At 42.1% G+C, this 16,010-nt stretch overlaps 2 protein-coding genes across 2 annotated transcripts; one reads left to right on the top strand and one right to left on the bottom strand.

Annotated features, from left to right (window-relative positions):
* Nucleotides 1-1,492: 1,492 nt before the first annotated feature.
* On the bottom strand, nucleotides 1,493-6,289 carry qpctla (glutaminyl-peptide cyclotransferase-like a; the record flags this gene model as incomplete). The annotated part of the gene is made up of 7 exons (XM_083886496.1): nucleotides 1,493-1,638; nucleotides 3,049-3,165; nucleotides 3,317-3,416; nucleotides 3,902-4,063; nucleotides 4,445-4,738; nucleotides 4,847-4,993; nucleotides 6,071-6,289. 7 exons carry the CDS (start codon nucleotides 6,287-6,289, stop codon nucleotides 1,493-1,495), a joined length of 1,185 nt encoding a protein of 394 aa, XP_083742622.1.
* Nucleotides 6,290-7,570: 1,281 nt separating this feature from the next.
* Nucleotides 7,571-11,788, top strand: LOC310924727 (ribonucleoside-diphosphate reductase large subunit-like). The gene is made up of 4 exons (XM_083886540.1): nucleotides 7,571-7,706; nucleotides 9,001-10,982; nucleotides 11,239-11,427; nucleotides 11,532-11,788. The coding sequence occupies exons 1-4, from the start codon at nucleotides 7,688-7,690 to the stop codon at nucleotides 11,721-11,723; spliced, it is 2,382 nt and encodes a 793-aa protein (XP_083742666.1). The 5' UTR covers nucleotides 7,571-7,687; the 3' UTR covers nucleotides 11,724-11,788.
* The last annotated feature ends 4,222 nt before the right edge of the window (nucleotides 11,789-16,010 follow it).

Below are 16,010 nucleotides of genomic sequence, written 5' to 3' on the forward strand. Positions count from 1 at the left end.
CCGTAGCGTGCGGCAGACTAGACGTAGCAAATACGTTTTGTCGCCCCCTATCTTTTGTAGATCCCAGGTTTAGTGTTCCGTCTGTCGTTTACCTGGTTAAATAAAGGTTAAATTTAAGAAAAAAACTAAACAAAAAACGCAGTAGCCATTTCAACAGGTCACAGTTGAAAGATGTACACAGGTGTAAACAATCACGTCAATGTTAGCTGTGTTTCCATTTACTGTAGGTCGACCTAAGTGCTACATAAAAAGTGGAAAAATACATTTTTGTTTTCAGCTTTTTTTAATTGAATTATTCTGCTCTGTCTTTTATGGTCATGAGTTCACATTTTGAAATATAAAATATATTAAAAAATGTCTTGTTTTGTCATGCAGCTTTCTGGTACCCATTGCTTCCCTCTACACAAATCCAGGCCCCCAGCAAACCCATAACCACCTTCATCCACCGCCTTCCTTGAAACTAGTTCTTCACACGTCCAAGTAAACTTCTGATACACTGTTTTACTTCTAGAATATATAGTCCATTTTTTACACATACGTACATATTCATGACCAAAATGTGACACATTAGACATCGCAATTGGACTCATACGAATATAGACAACATGATAAAAAAAAAACGTAAAAGTAAGCATCACATGTCTGGATTAAATTCAACAAACCAGTTCACAAATGGACTGTAAAGTGTACTGAAGATACGCTGGGACTCCATTGTTAAAATGTGCACACTACTGTACATACTGTGTTTCTAGTAACGGAATCTTTCAGTGATTTTGACTTCCCACAGGTGAACCTAATCCTGAAAGTTGTTAACACAATGTAAACTTTATTGCATCCTTTTCTCTCCTCGTCTTTCGTTTCAGAGGCATTTGTTGGATTTTCACTCTCCCGTCATTAAACTGACAGAAAAAGTGCAGGATAGTCACGTGTAACATAGCTAGCAGACATAAACCGGCTGGTTGTAAATAAAGCCAAGATGATTTTCACTCAAGTAAAGTTGTCACCGTTGTGACCTGTATTCACAGCAGCTCACGTTAGATTAACTCAGGTTGAGAAGTCAGTCTTTAAAAAGACATTTGTGCTTCCTGATAATATACTGCAGATTCAGCAAATAAAGGCTTTTCTTTTTTTAAAGAATGAAGCAAACATATCGTATAATCTTCCTACTCCTCAGGTATCATGCTCGTAAGAAATTACTATAATATTTTAATTTAGACTCTGTGTCCACCACATATGCCCAGATATTTGGGACATTGTGTGTGAGACAACAAAGCCTGGACAGTTCAGTGGAGACGTGTGTTTGGTGAAGTGAAGCTGGTGTCCAGTTCAGTACGGTTTATTTCATTGGGGGATCTTGTTGTGCATCTTGGTCATTGATCACCACCAGTGAGATGAACGGCACACGTGCTCTGGCGCTGGTTTAAAGTGAGCACAGCTCCTCGTGTGACAGCTGGGTGGACCACACAGATATCCGTCAAAGAGTCAAGAGTGTTCAGAAACCCAGGTATTCAGCCAGAAACACAGCCAGGATCTTGGTCAGGTTCTCCACAGTGGGGCGGTGCATGTTCTGCTCCGTGTCGTCCAGCTTGTGCCAGAACTGTGGGAAGGGAGTGGCAATGACATGCAGCACAGGGACACCTGGAGATGGGGAGGAAAGAGGAAGGTAGTGATGACTTAGCAGTCAGCAGCCATTTACATACTATAAAAACGTAAAATAATCAAATGAGCAATTTTCGGCCTCATACACCATCAATTAATTAGTGATAAACCAATAAAGTGATAAACGCTTGGAAAACGCACATAAATAACGCTCAGCCTCGTTTATGTGTGAGAGGAGACACACATAAAAGTCCACACGACTGAGTTTGCTGCTTATGAAAACTTTATTGACAATGCATGTCTGGAAACAGTGTACGTTTCTTTCCCAATAATGTCATTTCTACCATCTATATGTTTTCACAAGGTCAAAATGTTAAAACCCAATAAGTTACAGTTTTTTTTTATTGTTTATTGTGTTAGTTGAGGAGGGAGGTTGAGGGAGATGGACAGCGACAGTCAGTGACATCTGTGGCAGTAATGATGAGCCATGAATAAATAAGGGAAGAATTCACTGCACCAGAGTCTTAAACTGTAGTCACTCTGCAGGGCGGATTAAACACAGCATCATTCTGGAGGAGCTGCAGCAGTCTGGTGGCAGATGATAAAGCAGCAGATGACAAATGGAGGGATGATTCTCCCCTGATGCTGCAGTGATGGTGTCATTTACCTGACTCTGCCTCTCCAAAGCTCAGTTTCCACTTCAAAAGTAGTTTTTTTTTTTTTTTTTTTTTACCTGAATCATGTCTTTCCCTCTCTCTTTCACACCTCTCTGTCCAAAAAGCCCTGCACCTTACAGTTGTGGTAAATGACCAATTCCAGTATCAGGTATCAGGTCTGATGATGCGCTCGTGTGCGTCTCCAACACTGCTGCACCCAATATCACTTTCGGTATCTTCAAGTGAGCTGAGCCGGTGTGCGGTGATAATCGGAGCAGGTGTCGCTATATCATCGGTTTGGGGTTACGATGAGAAAAATAGAGCAGACTGCAACCTGTGCTCTGCGAGACTGTCTCGCCTCCTCAGCTGACGATAGACCAAAAATGTTGTGTTCCAAAGTGACATGGCGACACGGTGGACTAGTGGTTAGTGTGTTTCTCGGGTTTATGACCCAATCAGAACAAGTTCTCCCCATGTGCACATGAGTTTTCTCCACAGTCCAAAAACATGCAGAGGTTAATTGGTCAGAAGGTGTAAATGTGAGTGTTAATGGTTGGGAATGATCCAGAGTGCACCCCCCACCTTTCACCCTACCTAGGTCAGCTGGGAATGTCACCAGCAGCCTCGTGACCCTCACGTGAAGGATAAAGTCTTTTGATTTCAAAACCAAAAATGTACAGCAAAAATAAAAAGGAACAGTCTATAAATGTTTAAACGGCAGCAATACTATCTAATGTTAAATGCGTTATAAACTAAAAGTGATAGGGAAAATCCACTTGGTGTCATCACTCACCTCTGTGAAGGAAGGGGATGTGGTCGTCTTGTACAGGTCCAAGATACACGTCCTTCCTAAAGTACGTCTGCTCTGACGGGTGAGACGTCAAAAGACCCTGTCGGTGGAGTCGCTTCTCTGAGGACGAGGGAATCACAATCTTTGTTGTCGTTGCACGTAAAAGTACAACACTGTATGCAGTCCCATTCAGTATTAAACATTCGTTCTTGTGTACAAAGACTAACACACAAAGCACAAAAAAAAGGACTTTATGAAAATGAAGTTTCACCTGCAGCAATCAGACGGTCAAACCAGCGCGCTGTGTTGTCAAAGTGATTCGCAATCAGTGGATCAGCTCCGCCGAGTAGATCTAACAGCACAAATAAGTCCTGTGGAGAGAGGTCCGAGTTAGAAAAGAGCAGTCAGTGGTCAAAAGTGGGGACTGGACATTGGTCGTGGCAAACTTTGTCCTATAAAACTTAAAAAACTAACTTAAAAAATTGCTTTCAAAGCTGAAATTTGTAAAGAATTGTAATTTAGCTGTTCGGTGTTCCATGCTGATCTAAAATGCGATACATAAATATTTGTATTTTCATAACTGTAAGCTCTCATCCCTGTATCAGAGTATAGTAATTAATATTTTGATTATATTGATCTCCTGTGGTAATGATGCATCTTGTTTCAAATTCTCTGTATAGCAAAGAAAAGTGTGCTACGAGGCTTGACTTTTGAAAATTAACTCAGATTTAGATGCTCTCCATTATAAGAAGACATTTAAAACGTGCTGCTAAATATGATCTAATCGCATGTCAGGATCATGATGTGGGGACGACCAAAGAGGAGCTGGGGATGTGTTTATTTCTGGTTTCCTCACCACAGCCTGGATCATGGTGGTGGGTGAGTAAGCAGCGGGGTGAGGCGTGTTGGACATCCGCTCCGCCAGGTGACGAGAGCCGTACAGCGAGTCTGTGGCGGTCCACTCTTCAAACGACTCCTCGCCATCGAAGAACACAAGCTGAAGGGTCACCGGGAGTTTCTACGAGACCAAAGGGAGGAAGTCAAACGAGAATGCACTTTTTGCACACAAAAAAAGGAGCAACTGAGTGCTTTTTCTCTTCCTGCAGGGGTGTTGCAAGAAAGAAAGTGTGTGTGTGATCTTACTATCTCAAACTATGGACAGCACAGCCTCTGGAAAGATACAAAAATAACCACTGCACTCAATACACCAGGCTAGAGTCAGCATTTTCTATCCTAAACTGCAGAGGCATGAAATGAGAGAATAAGGGGGGAAAAGGTAATATTCTCACATCTTTGGAAAGAATATGGAAAGTATTAAACAGCTACTTAAATTATTCTACCAATAGTAAACTAACTGACAGGATGTGGAAAAAAAACCCTCATCAAACACAGTGTGTACCTGCTGTTTCAATGATCTCAGCTGGGCGTCCAGAGAAGTGGCGAGCTCCAGGATCATGGCACACGGCACCGCCGAGTCACTCGCTCCCACAAACACCTTCTCTGGGGCCCGAGGATCTGGAGGCAGCAGCTTGGAGTCGTAGTGACAGGCCAGGAGCAGCCTCCGCGGTGCCGCAGGGTCCAGAGTAGCTACGATGTTAGTGAAGGCGACCAGGCCTCGAGGGGTCGAAGACTGGAAGGAGTCGAGCTCCACGGACCAGCCGGCCGACTGCAAGGATATGGTGGAGGTGATGTGCTGAGAGAGAACATGAGAGGTTTGATTAAAGATAAATTAGAGAGAACAGAGTCATTGACTATACATGGACTCTCCCTCACACACACATACACACACATACACACACACCTGCTGTACAATCAGACTGCCCTCTGTCCCCGGGAGCCGCTCTATCAGGATGGGCCTCATGTACGTTTCCCACAGACGACTCCCGTCCACCTGAGAGGCCAGGCGGCGGATCTGAGCCGGTGAACATTTGCTGGCTTTGTGGGACAACTGGACACAAGAGGCAGCAAGATCAACACAAATGAACGAAACAATTAGGCAGCGAGTAAAATTGCTTTCTGACAGTTTGCACTAACATTTGTTTTAAATTATATTCACTCTGTTGTGAATCTTTTCCATTGTATTTACCTTATGTTGTTTATCCGTCTGTCTTTATACGTGTGCACCACTGAGCAGGACAAACTCCTAAACCGGATTCTTTGCATAAATAATTTACAGTTTTGTTTGAGTAGTGAGAAGAGTGGAGGGAGGAGGAGAGAGCCCATAAAACTACTGTCGAGGATATTTAAGACAGATTTAAAGGACAGAATCAGTCAAATTATAGTCATTTACTTGCATTCCTGAACAGAAACATTAGTTTTAGCGGGTTGAATGTTATGGTTGATTCATTTCTGACTTCTCGGTGGGAAGGAGCCCAGTGAGCCGGCTCAAATTTGGGTTATTAAAAGGTGAATTCAGTTTGTCATTTGCCAAATAAAGATTTCTACAAATATTTTCAAATGTTTTCTTGTTATTATGACACATGGTCTGACACATTTACACTATATATATACACACATGTTCTACAAACTATACTTATGTAAATACCATATATTTGTCACTACAGACACATTACTGAAAAGAGCATGTTATAGTAGCAGGTTGAATAATGTATTCATGTTCATCATTTAACAAAAATACGGTTACTCAAATTCAAAATACCGAGGTCTTTTAGGTTTCCTTTTCTGACATAACTGGCAACCCGTGGTTGCTCGGCACCAGTGACTCTACTGACTGCAATGATTGGTAGACGGCTGTAGGTGGCGCCACATGCCAAAACATGATTTCAAAACATAAACATGATTTGCAGTCTGCAAAATATTTTTTTTAATGCAAATATTTTGGCTGCACTGTTGTTGTTGGTGAGTTCAGTTTGTTATATGAACATTATTCCTGAGTCTCTGTAACATATTAGGAGGATTTTATGGCCAGTTGCTTTAGATTTATTACATAATGCACTTTTAAATAAATGTAAAATCATGTTATTGTTATTATTATTATTATTATTATTATTATTAATAAGCTCACCCTGTCTTTGGCCAGGTCCACAGCCGGTGTGCGGTTCACATGTGCACTGGTGCTGTCTTTGGACAGATAGACTCCCAGCACCAGAGTCAGCACCAGAATCCCGAGGAGACACAGCAGCAACACCCGGGCCCGAGGCATTCGAACCCGCTCACAGCCGCTGAAGGAGCCGCTGCCGTTGCTCTGCTGCAGCGGTTTGTACCGTCGACTCGACCTGGGCATGACCGAGACACCGCCGCTCTCCGAGAGGACGTGTACTAACCACACGGAGCACCGAGGAAGGGAAACCCACACCGGAAGCTGTCAAAACAGTCTTTTTTTACCACAGTGTGTTGACCAGTTTTAAACAAAATGATCCATCCTTCGCGTGGAAACGTCCGCACGCTGTGGTGCTCATCCTCAGTGGTCACCGCACAGCAGATGTCGGCGCTGCTCTGATCATTTTCTGAATGTGCACCCGCACAAATGTGCAAATATTCTGACTGATTTGTCCGCTCACACAGTCAATGACAGATTAAAGAAACGTGCATCAAAGTCCTCACACAGAGAACTTGTGACAACTCATCATATGTTTCGCCAGCTGTTCTGTTCGCAGTCTCAATGGCGTAAATAAGCTCCTCCTGGGTAAACGTCTGCTGTTTCAAATGGAGTTGGCATTATAACGCCGGGGTTCTCTACCGCCACCTATTGAATGGGAGGACAAACTACAGTAACAAGAGTTTGTTCTTCCTCTGTCTTTGTTTTAGCGTGGGAGCAACCAGCTTTAGAGTGCATTACCGCCACCTATGTTGGAGTGTGGACCAAAGTTACTGTACCCTTCTTAGAAAAATACTACTAAAAATAAATAAATACATAAATATAGAAAGAAAGAGGAAAAGTCAGCCCAATTGCTTTTAAAAGAACATTTTCAATGGGCGACTTATTTTTCATGATTTGATGCTTTGCTTCGCCTCCCACATACTAATACGCAATAATACAGTTGGTAAAGTAAAGATTTCCACATATTATGTCATGACAAACACACGGTGGATAACTGGATGGAGTATCATAAACAGCCACTGTGGTGTTTCTGGATATCCGTATATGTGTTTGTTTGTGTATCTTATCTTAGAATTCGATGTATATTCATTGTTACCTACCTATTTATTGTGCATATTTGGTGAAAACAAAGACAACAAGAGATACAGACACATCATACTTCTTCATTTACCACATTTTTAAATACTTTCTTTAGGCGTAGCAGCTTCTTTTGTGCTTTTAAACAGGAACATAAATCATGCGCACATGACCTACATTTCCGCCCCACCAGATTTTAAGAAGGGAAGCGGAAGTGGCGTATGTGGCACAGCATACGCTCATCCGATTGGTCCGCACAGACGAAGTCACTAGTTGTTTAGCCGCTGATTGGGCAAACGGTCCGTCAATCTGACGAAAGCTGACGTTTCCGTACAAAAACGGCTTTCGCGGGATTTTCGGGGAGTTGTTCCCGCGTTGTCCGTGAGAGTCAGACCGGACTGTATTTCCTGCCGCACACAGAAAGACACCGAGGACAGTTTGGACGTAAAGCCGCAGAGCTGCTGTTTTTCCCCGGGAGACGAGTGAACATCACACCGCGGCAGCATGCACGTGATCAAGCGAGGTGAGTCCATGTTGTTGTTGTTATTATTGAGGTTGTTGACAGGCGTCTGTTAGCTTCAGTGCTACACCTGTGTTCATTATGCGCAGCTTCCACGAACAACGTAAACTAACTGTGTTTAAGTGGGTGTTTGTGTTACAGTATTAACATGTAAACGTGTGACTCAGCGTGTTTTTAATGTTTTTATTGACGTTGTTTACAGCATCAGTCATGAGGAGCAATTGTCACAGTTGGCGCCAAAATGCTAAGTTATTGTCCCTCCTCACTGAGTCACTGTGGACACAGAAATGACCTTTCTTCATAGCTCGTCTGTAATGTGTCACAGTTATATGTAGTGTATTATTCGCAGCAAAAAACCCAAACACCATTTATTTAATTGTGAATTCGAGCAGTTAAAATATCACTATCCATTATTCTAGTTTACGATATCTACAATTCAATTCTGGCTGGAAATAACTTTAATGCCAGATATCTTCAATTCCCCCTTTCTACCAGTCAGGATCAGGGCTGAAACAATTACTCTATTGAAACAACTGTTCTGATTTTACAGCTTCTTAAATGTGATCATTTTCTTGTTTCTTTTCTCCATACAGAAAATGAGTCATTAAAAGTGAATCCTTTTTGGTTTGTGGACAAAACAAGACATTTGAGAACATTATTTCCACATTTGAAAAGCATGTTTCTTACATTTTATGGACCAATGATTAATGGCGGAAAAAAAATCTATTCATGAAAATAATTGTTCTCGTCTGGATTAAATCTGGAATTATAAACGGTCAATACTGGATCTCTATAGACATTTTTATCTGAAATACATCAGTATTTCTAACGGTATTTCCAGGACTGTGGGACGATGCCCATTTCTTTTGTCCGATATCTGATATCTGATATCACATATTCCTATTATTATTATTATCCCTCTTCCATTTAAAAACCTGTCACTGCACAGGAACTCTTAATTTATTAAGTATTTCTCGACATGCCTATCTCAAGGTTATCAATTGTGTTTTAAATAAATCCTGAATCCAGATCCATGTCTGGATCACACTGAAATTTAATGTCTACCTTTGGCCATAACATGCAGCCGTAGACGGCCGCTCATATCGGCACTCCTGTGATGTTCCTCATCCACTGAAATTGCTTACTTGCTTAAAATAGCTGTTGGTTAAATTGTTGCAGACGTTTCCTAAATCTTCAGATCCCAAAATATAATTTATACAAGTATTATTATTATTATTATTATTGTTATCAAATATTAAAAATGGTCATGGCTGAACTTTTTCTCGTCTTTTTTCAGATGGACGCCAGGAGCGCGTCATGTTTGATAAAATCACCTCTCGTATCCAGAAGCTTTGCTATGGCCTGAACTCTGACTTTGTGGATCCCGCCCACATCACCATGAAGGTGATTCAGGGTTTGTACAGCGGCGTCACCACCGTGGAGCTCGACACGCTCGCCGCAGAGATCGCTGCCACTCTCACGACCAAACACCCGGACTACGCCATCCTCGCCGCGCGCATCGCCGTCTCCAACCTGCACAAAGAGACCAAGAAGGTGTTCAGTGACGTGATGGAGGACCTGTACAACTACGTCAACCCCCTGAATAAACGCCACTCTCCCATGATCTCCAAGGAGACCCTTCACCTGATTCTCGAGAACAAAGACCGCCTTAACTCGGCCATTATTTTCGACAGAGATTTCTCCTACAACTTCTTTGGCTTCAAGACACTCGAGCGCTCTTACCTATTGAAGATCGACGGCAAAGTGGCAGAGCGGCCTCAGCACATGCTCATGAGAGTGTCCGTTGGTATCCACGAAATCGACATCGACGCGGCCATTGAGACCTACAACCTGCTGTCGGAGAAGTGGTTCACGCATGCCTCTCCTACGCTCTTCAACGCAGGAACCAACAGGCCACAGCTGTCCAGCTGCTTCCTGCTCGCCATGAAGGACGACAGCATCGAGGGCATCTATGACACGCTGAAGCAGTGCGCCCTCATCTCCAAATCAGCCGGAGGAATTGGCGTGGCAATCAGCTGCATCAGGTCGACAGGGAGCTACATCGCCGGCACTAACGGCAACTCAAACGGTCTGGTCCCCATGTTGAGGGTTTATAACAACACGGCGCGGTACGTCGACCAGGGCGGCAACAAGCGCCCGGGGGCCTTCGCCATGTACTTGGAGCCATGGCACTTTGACATCTTTGACTTCCTGGAGCTGAAGAAGAACACGGGGAAGGAGGAGCAAAGAGCCAGAGATCTTTTCTACGCCATGTGGATCCCCGACCTGTTCATGAAGAGAGTAGAGGACAACACGGAGTGGTCGCTGATGTGTCCGAGTGAGTGCCCCGGGCTGGACGAGTGCTGGGGGGAGGAGTTTGAGAAGCTTTACACCAAATATGAGAGGGAGGGCAGGGTCAAGCGCGTGGTGAAGGCTCAGCAGGTGTGGTACGCCATCATCGAGTCACAGACGGAGACGGGTACGCCGTACATGCTGTACAAAGACGCCTGCAACAGGAAGAGCAACCATCAGAATCTGGGCACCATCAAGTGCAGCAACCTCTGTACAGAGATCGTGGAGTACACCAGCCACGATGAGGTCGCAGTGTGTAATCTGGCCTCCCTCGCTCTCAACATGTACGTCACTCCCGAGCGGACGTTCGACTTCAAGAAACTGGCACAGGTGACCAAAGTGATCGTCAAAAACCTGAACAAGATCATAGACATTAACTTCTACCCGGTGCCTGAAGCGGAAAAGTCCAACAATCGCCACAGGCCGATAGGAATTGGCGTCCAGGGTTTGGCAGACGCCTTCATCCTCATGCGTCATCCGTTTGAAAGCCCCGAGGCTCAGCTGCTCAACATCCACATCTTTGAGACCATCTACTACGCCGCCCTGGAGGCCAGCTGCGAGCTGGCTGCAGAGCTGGGCCCCTACGAGACGTACGAAGGCTCCCCCGTCAGCAAGGGCATCCTCCAGTACGACATGTGGGAGAAGACGCCCACCGACATGTTGGACTGGAAGTTGCTGAAGGAGAAGATCGCCAAGCACGGCGTGAGGAACAGCCTGCTGCTGGCGCCCATGCCCACAGCCTCCACCGCGCAGATCCTGGGCAACAACGAGTCCATCGAGGCCTATACCAACAACATCTACACTCGCAGGGTCCTGTCCGGGGAGTTTCAGATCGTCAACCCCCATCTGCTCAAAGACCTGACGGAGAGAGGTCTTTGGAGCGAAGAGATGAAGAACCAGCTCATCGCCCACAATGGATCCATTCAGGTAATGCATCGAGTTTAGCGATGAAACGATTCAACGATTGTCTAAATTAATCGTCAACTATTTTGATAATCGGTTGCTTCTCATGTTCTTTGATCATTAGTTGAACAACATGAAACCTTTGTCAGTGTCCATTTTAAACATTAAACTGTAAATCAGAATATATAAATTGGTTAATTTATGTTTTTAGAAGCTCCAATCAAGAGCTTTTCAGACGATCTAAATCTAAAAACTGATTTTGTTTATTTAATTTGAACAGGACATTAATGAGATCCCCAGCGACCTGAAGGAGCTCTATAAAACCGTGTGGGAAATCTCCCAGAAGACCATACTGAAGATGGCCGCCGACCGCGGCGCCTTCATCGACCAGAGCCAGTCTCTGAACATCCACATCGCTGAGCCAAACTACGGCAAACTGACCAGCATGCACTTCTTCGGCTGGAAACAGGTAAGACGCACCTGCAGGAGGAATTGGAAAGAAAATGAATGTGAAAGATAAAAGAATAGGAGGCTAACTGCTTTTTTTTTTTTTTTTCCTCCTCATCACTGTAGGGCCTGAAGACAGGGATGTATTACCTGAGGACGAAGCCCGCTGCTAAACCCATCCAGTTCACCCTCAACAAGGAGAAGCTGAAGGAGGCTCTGCCTGCCAAAGCCTCAGAGCAGGAGGCCAAAGAACGCAACACCGCAGACATGGTTTGTTCTCTGGAGAACAGAGACGAGTGCCTCATGTGCGGATCCTAAACTTTTTCTCTCTCCGCTCATCACACTCTAAACCTGCTAAAGCTTGAGGTTAAATCTGCTCTGACTTGATGGCGACGGGACTTAACTTATGAATGTGCGACACATTTTTTCCGTTCATCGGTGTATAGAATCCATTTTATCAAGTTGATCGTTTACTGACTGATGCAAAGTACTTAACGCAAACTGTATTTTATGTGAAATAATATGGCTTTGTCATAGAAAATAAAAGTTTTATATGCAAAGTTTTTGTCGTCATTGTTTTGTTTTGAAAGGAGTTGATGAGAAACCGCTTTTTTCAGTATAGATGATAAGCAAACACTGCTTCAAACTGGTTCCAAGTCAGGCTGTGCAATAATTCAAGGTAAACACTTTTTAAGTATGAATAAATTCTCAATTCAACAAGCTTTCCTCTCACATTCACACTCATGATGTCATTTATGAACAATTTAAGGAACACATATTCACCATTAACTAGGTGCTTACTAACATGCATACTAGCCCTTTATTAGTTAAATATTAACCACGTATTAACACCTTTATGTAGGAAAAATCTTAATTCATGTCGTAATAGAGGTAGAATAAGGTTTTAATACATGCTTAATGATTACTAATAAAGGGCAAGTATAACTAGTTAAATAATTGTATTTTCACACTTAAATGAATCTACATTTATAAATTACGAAGTGGAACAACCTGTTAATCGGGAGATGTTAATGGTTCATAAGATCAGTAAAAATCTGTTACCAAAATATTTAGATGTACATTTATGCAGGTATTTATACATCCAGTTATGAAGATGTGTATTATTGGTTAGTAAGTGTTAGTAATACATGCTTTACAAACAGTTGATACTGAAATTCATGATTAATTCAGGTACTTACTGTTGCTTACGTTTTACTCTGCTTAATATTGTGTAGTTATTATAAAAGGTTCAGTACATACAACCGTCGTCTTCATTGTGCAAACACAGTTGGAGACACAAATGGAGTCGGAAGCAAAACTAAATCTTTATCTCCCATTACAATAATTATCAGACTGATTTGAATCATAACATTTTAGCTCCAAATATCATGTGTTCAAGTCCAACTGAGGCTGGACGATTCATCTCAGAGTCACAATGTGACCAGGTCAAATATCCAAATCAAAAGTCTCTGCAGTAGCGATAATAAAAACAGTATTATGAAGTTCTACAGTGGTGCCCAGAGTCCACCATTTATTAGTGCTAGGCACGTTAACAGCAACAGCATAAAGCGTTTCCATGACGACTGACCGGATAAAGATGCGCATGATGTCATTTTTACGCGACTCCGGATTGTTTAAATGAGTCTCTAAGCAGGGGTCACCAACTTTTTTTTGAGACCGAGAGCTACCTGAAGGGTAAAGAATAATATGGAGGGCTACCAAATTTGGGATTTATGCACTTTTTTTTTTACCATTTACATGATTAATATTATGCATTACATTGTATACACATTCATTCCAGTGCCTACTCTTAACGATTATTAGTTTTTATAAACAATATCAATGATATTTTACTGAGTGATCATATGGATACATGCAAGTGAGGTGAAGTGAGCCTTTGGGCACCGTATTGGCTGCCTGAGGGCTACCAGGTGCCCAGTTTGACTGTAAGCGCGCTAACGGCGCTAAAGGAGCTAACATAAACACTGCATGGACTCCGGTGCCGCGGCACGTAAACATAACGTCACGTGCGTTTCGATCATTAAAATGAAAATTAAGATAAGTCCCAATTGCAATATTTATCAAAAATATTTGACTTTTAACTGAAACTGTGTTGCTTGTAAAAACGTTTTCAGCCAGTTTACAACGACCCTGACATTGAACCAATAAAAATCTGCAAATGATCTTTAATATATATTTTTTTTAATAAAATAATGAAAACATAATTTACACTTTTAAATGTACAAGTTATTATAACCCAAAAAAACAAACAAACAAAAAGTTCAACCAAACGTTATTGTCAATGCACAGAGAGTAAAGATGATGTGAGAAAAAAAGAGAAATCATACAAATTTAACTTTGTACAGAAATCAGAAGTAGAACGACACAAATGAAAACACACACACACACACACAGTACCCTCTCTCATCTTCACGACTGTCTGCCACAGCGGCCAATGTGTTAAAAAATAAATTATCAAAATATTTAAACATCTAAAAAACAAAACATTGTTATACAACATTACCATTAACCTTAATAATGCATTATTGATTTTGTTCAACAGGGTGTTGTTGTGTACGCGATAAATAGCTTAAAAATTATACAGAACATGAACAAAACTTTTATATATATATGTATAAAAAGAAACCTTGCCTCTTTTACATAAGCAAACTAAAGATTAAGACTTGCAGATACCAAAAAAAATAAAATAAAAATCACAGCTACACCAGCGAAAGCTGCGTGAGAGAAAGATTTCCATCGGGAGGAATAACAGGAGTGTGTCACGTGGAGCCTGATTTCACTTTAACATCCAATCCTGAAAACTGGAACAAACATGGAAGCTTTCTGAACCCTGTAAAAGCCTGAATTATTATTATTATTACTGTTATTATTATTAATATTAACGACAGACTGTATAAGACGTAGAGTATCGTCTGAACCCGGGGCAAAAGAGGTGGTGACACAGATACAGGAGTGTTTTTTGTATCTGTGTTTCTGTCAGTGATGGATTTTTATTCACTTAATATACTTAATTTCATGGAAAATCTGTTTCCGGGGCAAATAAACCAAAAACACCCAGGAATATTAAATGGACAGCAACAGGGCCACCCCTTGTTGATGGTATAGTGTACATATATATATATATATTACTAACAGCATATTGAGAAACCTGAGAGTGAGCTGACAGTTCCAGTTCAGGACGAGGAGGAAAACGTCCAAATGAGCGAGAAGGAGCTGCTTCAACGAGCAGGAGACACAAATTTAGTACAATTTTTGATTCTCTAGAATGATCGCTAAAGCGAAGCGGGGAAAAAAAAAACAACGTACGATTGGTCCTCTGCAGGGGACGCCAGGTCCATTTAGTACCAGCATCAAAAACACACCAACACACGTCTCTGTATGAAAAATAGATATAGTAGACAACTATTGTTAATAAGCGAGCGAGCAGTAGTTTCTGTCTTGTGTTCATTTTGGGTTTCATCACAGAACACACACACACACACACACACACAGGTTCTGATATGAAGAAGCTTCAGTGTTGTCTGGCGAATTTCATGTACAGTAAATGTTTTTTTTTTTTTTCTACAAACATCACAGGAGTACACAAAGGAGATGTAGTCACAGGAGCAGTTGATCCTTTCCCCTCCCAAGGATGCCATTGTACCCAATGTTTTAAAAAAGCAAAAACGAGTTCCTTTTAACCCCAGAAGTTGCCTGAGAATGGTCACATTTGAAAGTTTTTAAGGACAAATGCTAGCACTTCCGATGAAAAACGTGTATCTAAAGATTGGGGAAGACGTCGATCTTTCATTATACTGATAATTAAGACCATGATATGTCACGTCACAAAGCAGTTGCCAGGCAACCAGCTCAGACTCCTTAAAATAAGTGATAGTTAGCGTCAATCTGTTCATCAGACACGGCAGGAAAGCAAGTAAGTGTATTTTAGTTTTTTAAAGAGATGATGAACTGTTAAAAGGTTAAAACACAAACTCAGCGCGCACAGCCGATGGCTCGTTTCACATCTACAAGGGCCGCCGCGGATCGTCCACGTAAACAAAAGGAGAGGAAAGAATATTGTGGCCCGCGAATGTTTCATATGACAACTGACTCATTTGTTCATTAATCGGTCATCGATCTTTCACACAAACGCACGGTTCATAAAGCACTAAATCAAACGTTCAGCGTTTGTGCAGAAATGCATCAGATTATTCACTGTACCCTCAGTTACACACACTCACACACACACACATATCTTTATACTGATATATGAGAATTGTACCACACAGGCATCGACCTACAGTACCATGTCTGTAGAGCTTCCGTTACTCCTAGTGCATTCTGGGAGATGCAGTCTGTCTTTTTTTTTGGCTGATTTGCTGCAGGAACAGTATTAGGCCTCTCCAGGTGATTTAGTATTCTCAAAAACAGTCAGGTCCTCTTCTCCTCATCGCTACTCCAGCATAGTAGCATATACAGTATATTCATACACACATATATGAATAAGTACTGTATGTAAGAGTTTGAACTTGAATTATAAAAATAAACAGGCTCAGAGAGAAGACAGAGAAGGGCGTCGCAGGCTCGCTGAGACGTTCTGGGAGT

Source organism: Microchirus variegatus (assembly GCF_963457635.1).
Source record: "Microchirus variegatus genome assembly, chromosome: 3".
Lineage (NCBI taxonomy): Eukaryota > Metazoa > Chordata > Actinopteri > Pleuronectiformes > Soleidae > Microchirus > Microchirus variegatus.

What these genes read in the sequence shown, in the direction of transcription:
- LOC310924727 (XM_083886540.1), top strand. An exon ending in CCCACAATGGATCCATTCAG is followed by an intron (nt 10,983 to 11,238) that starts GTAATGCATCGA and finishes TAATTTGAACAG; the next exon opens with GACATTAATGAGATCCCCAG. An exon ending in ACTTCTTCGGCTGGAAACAG is followed by an intron (nt 11,428 to 11,531) that starts GTAAGACGCACC and finishes TCATCACTGTAG; the next exon opens with GGCCTGAAGACAGGGATGTA.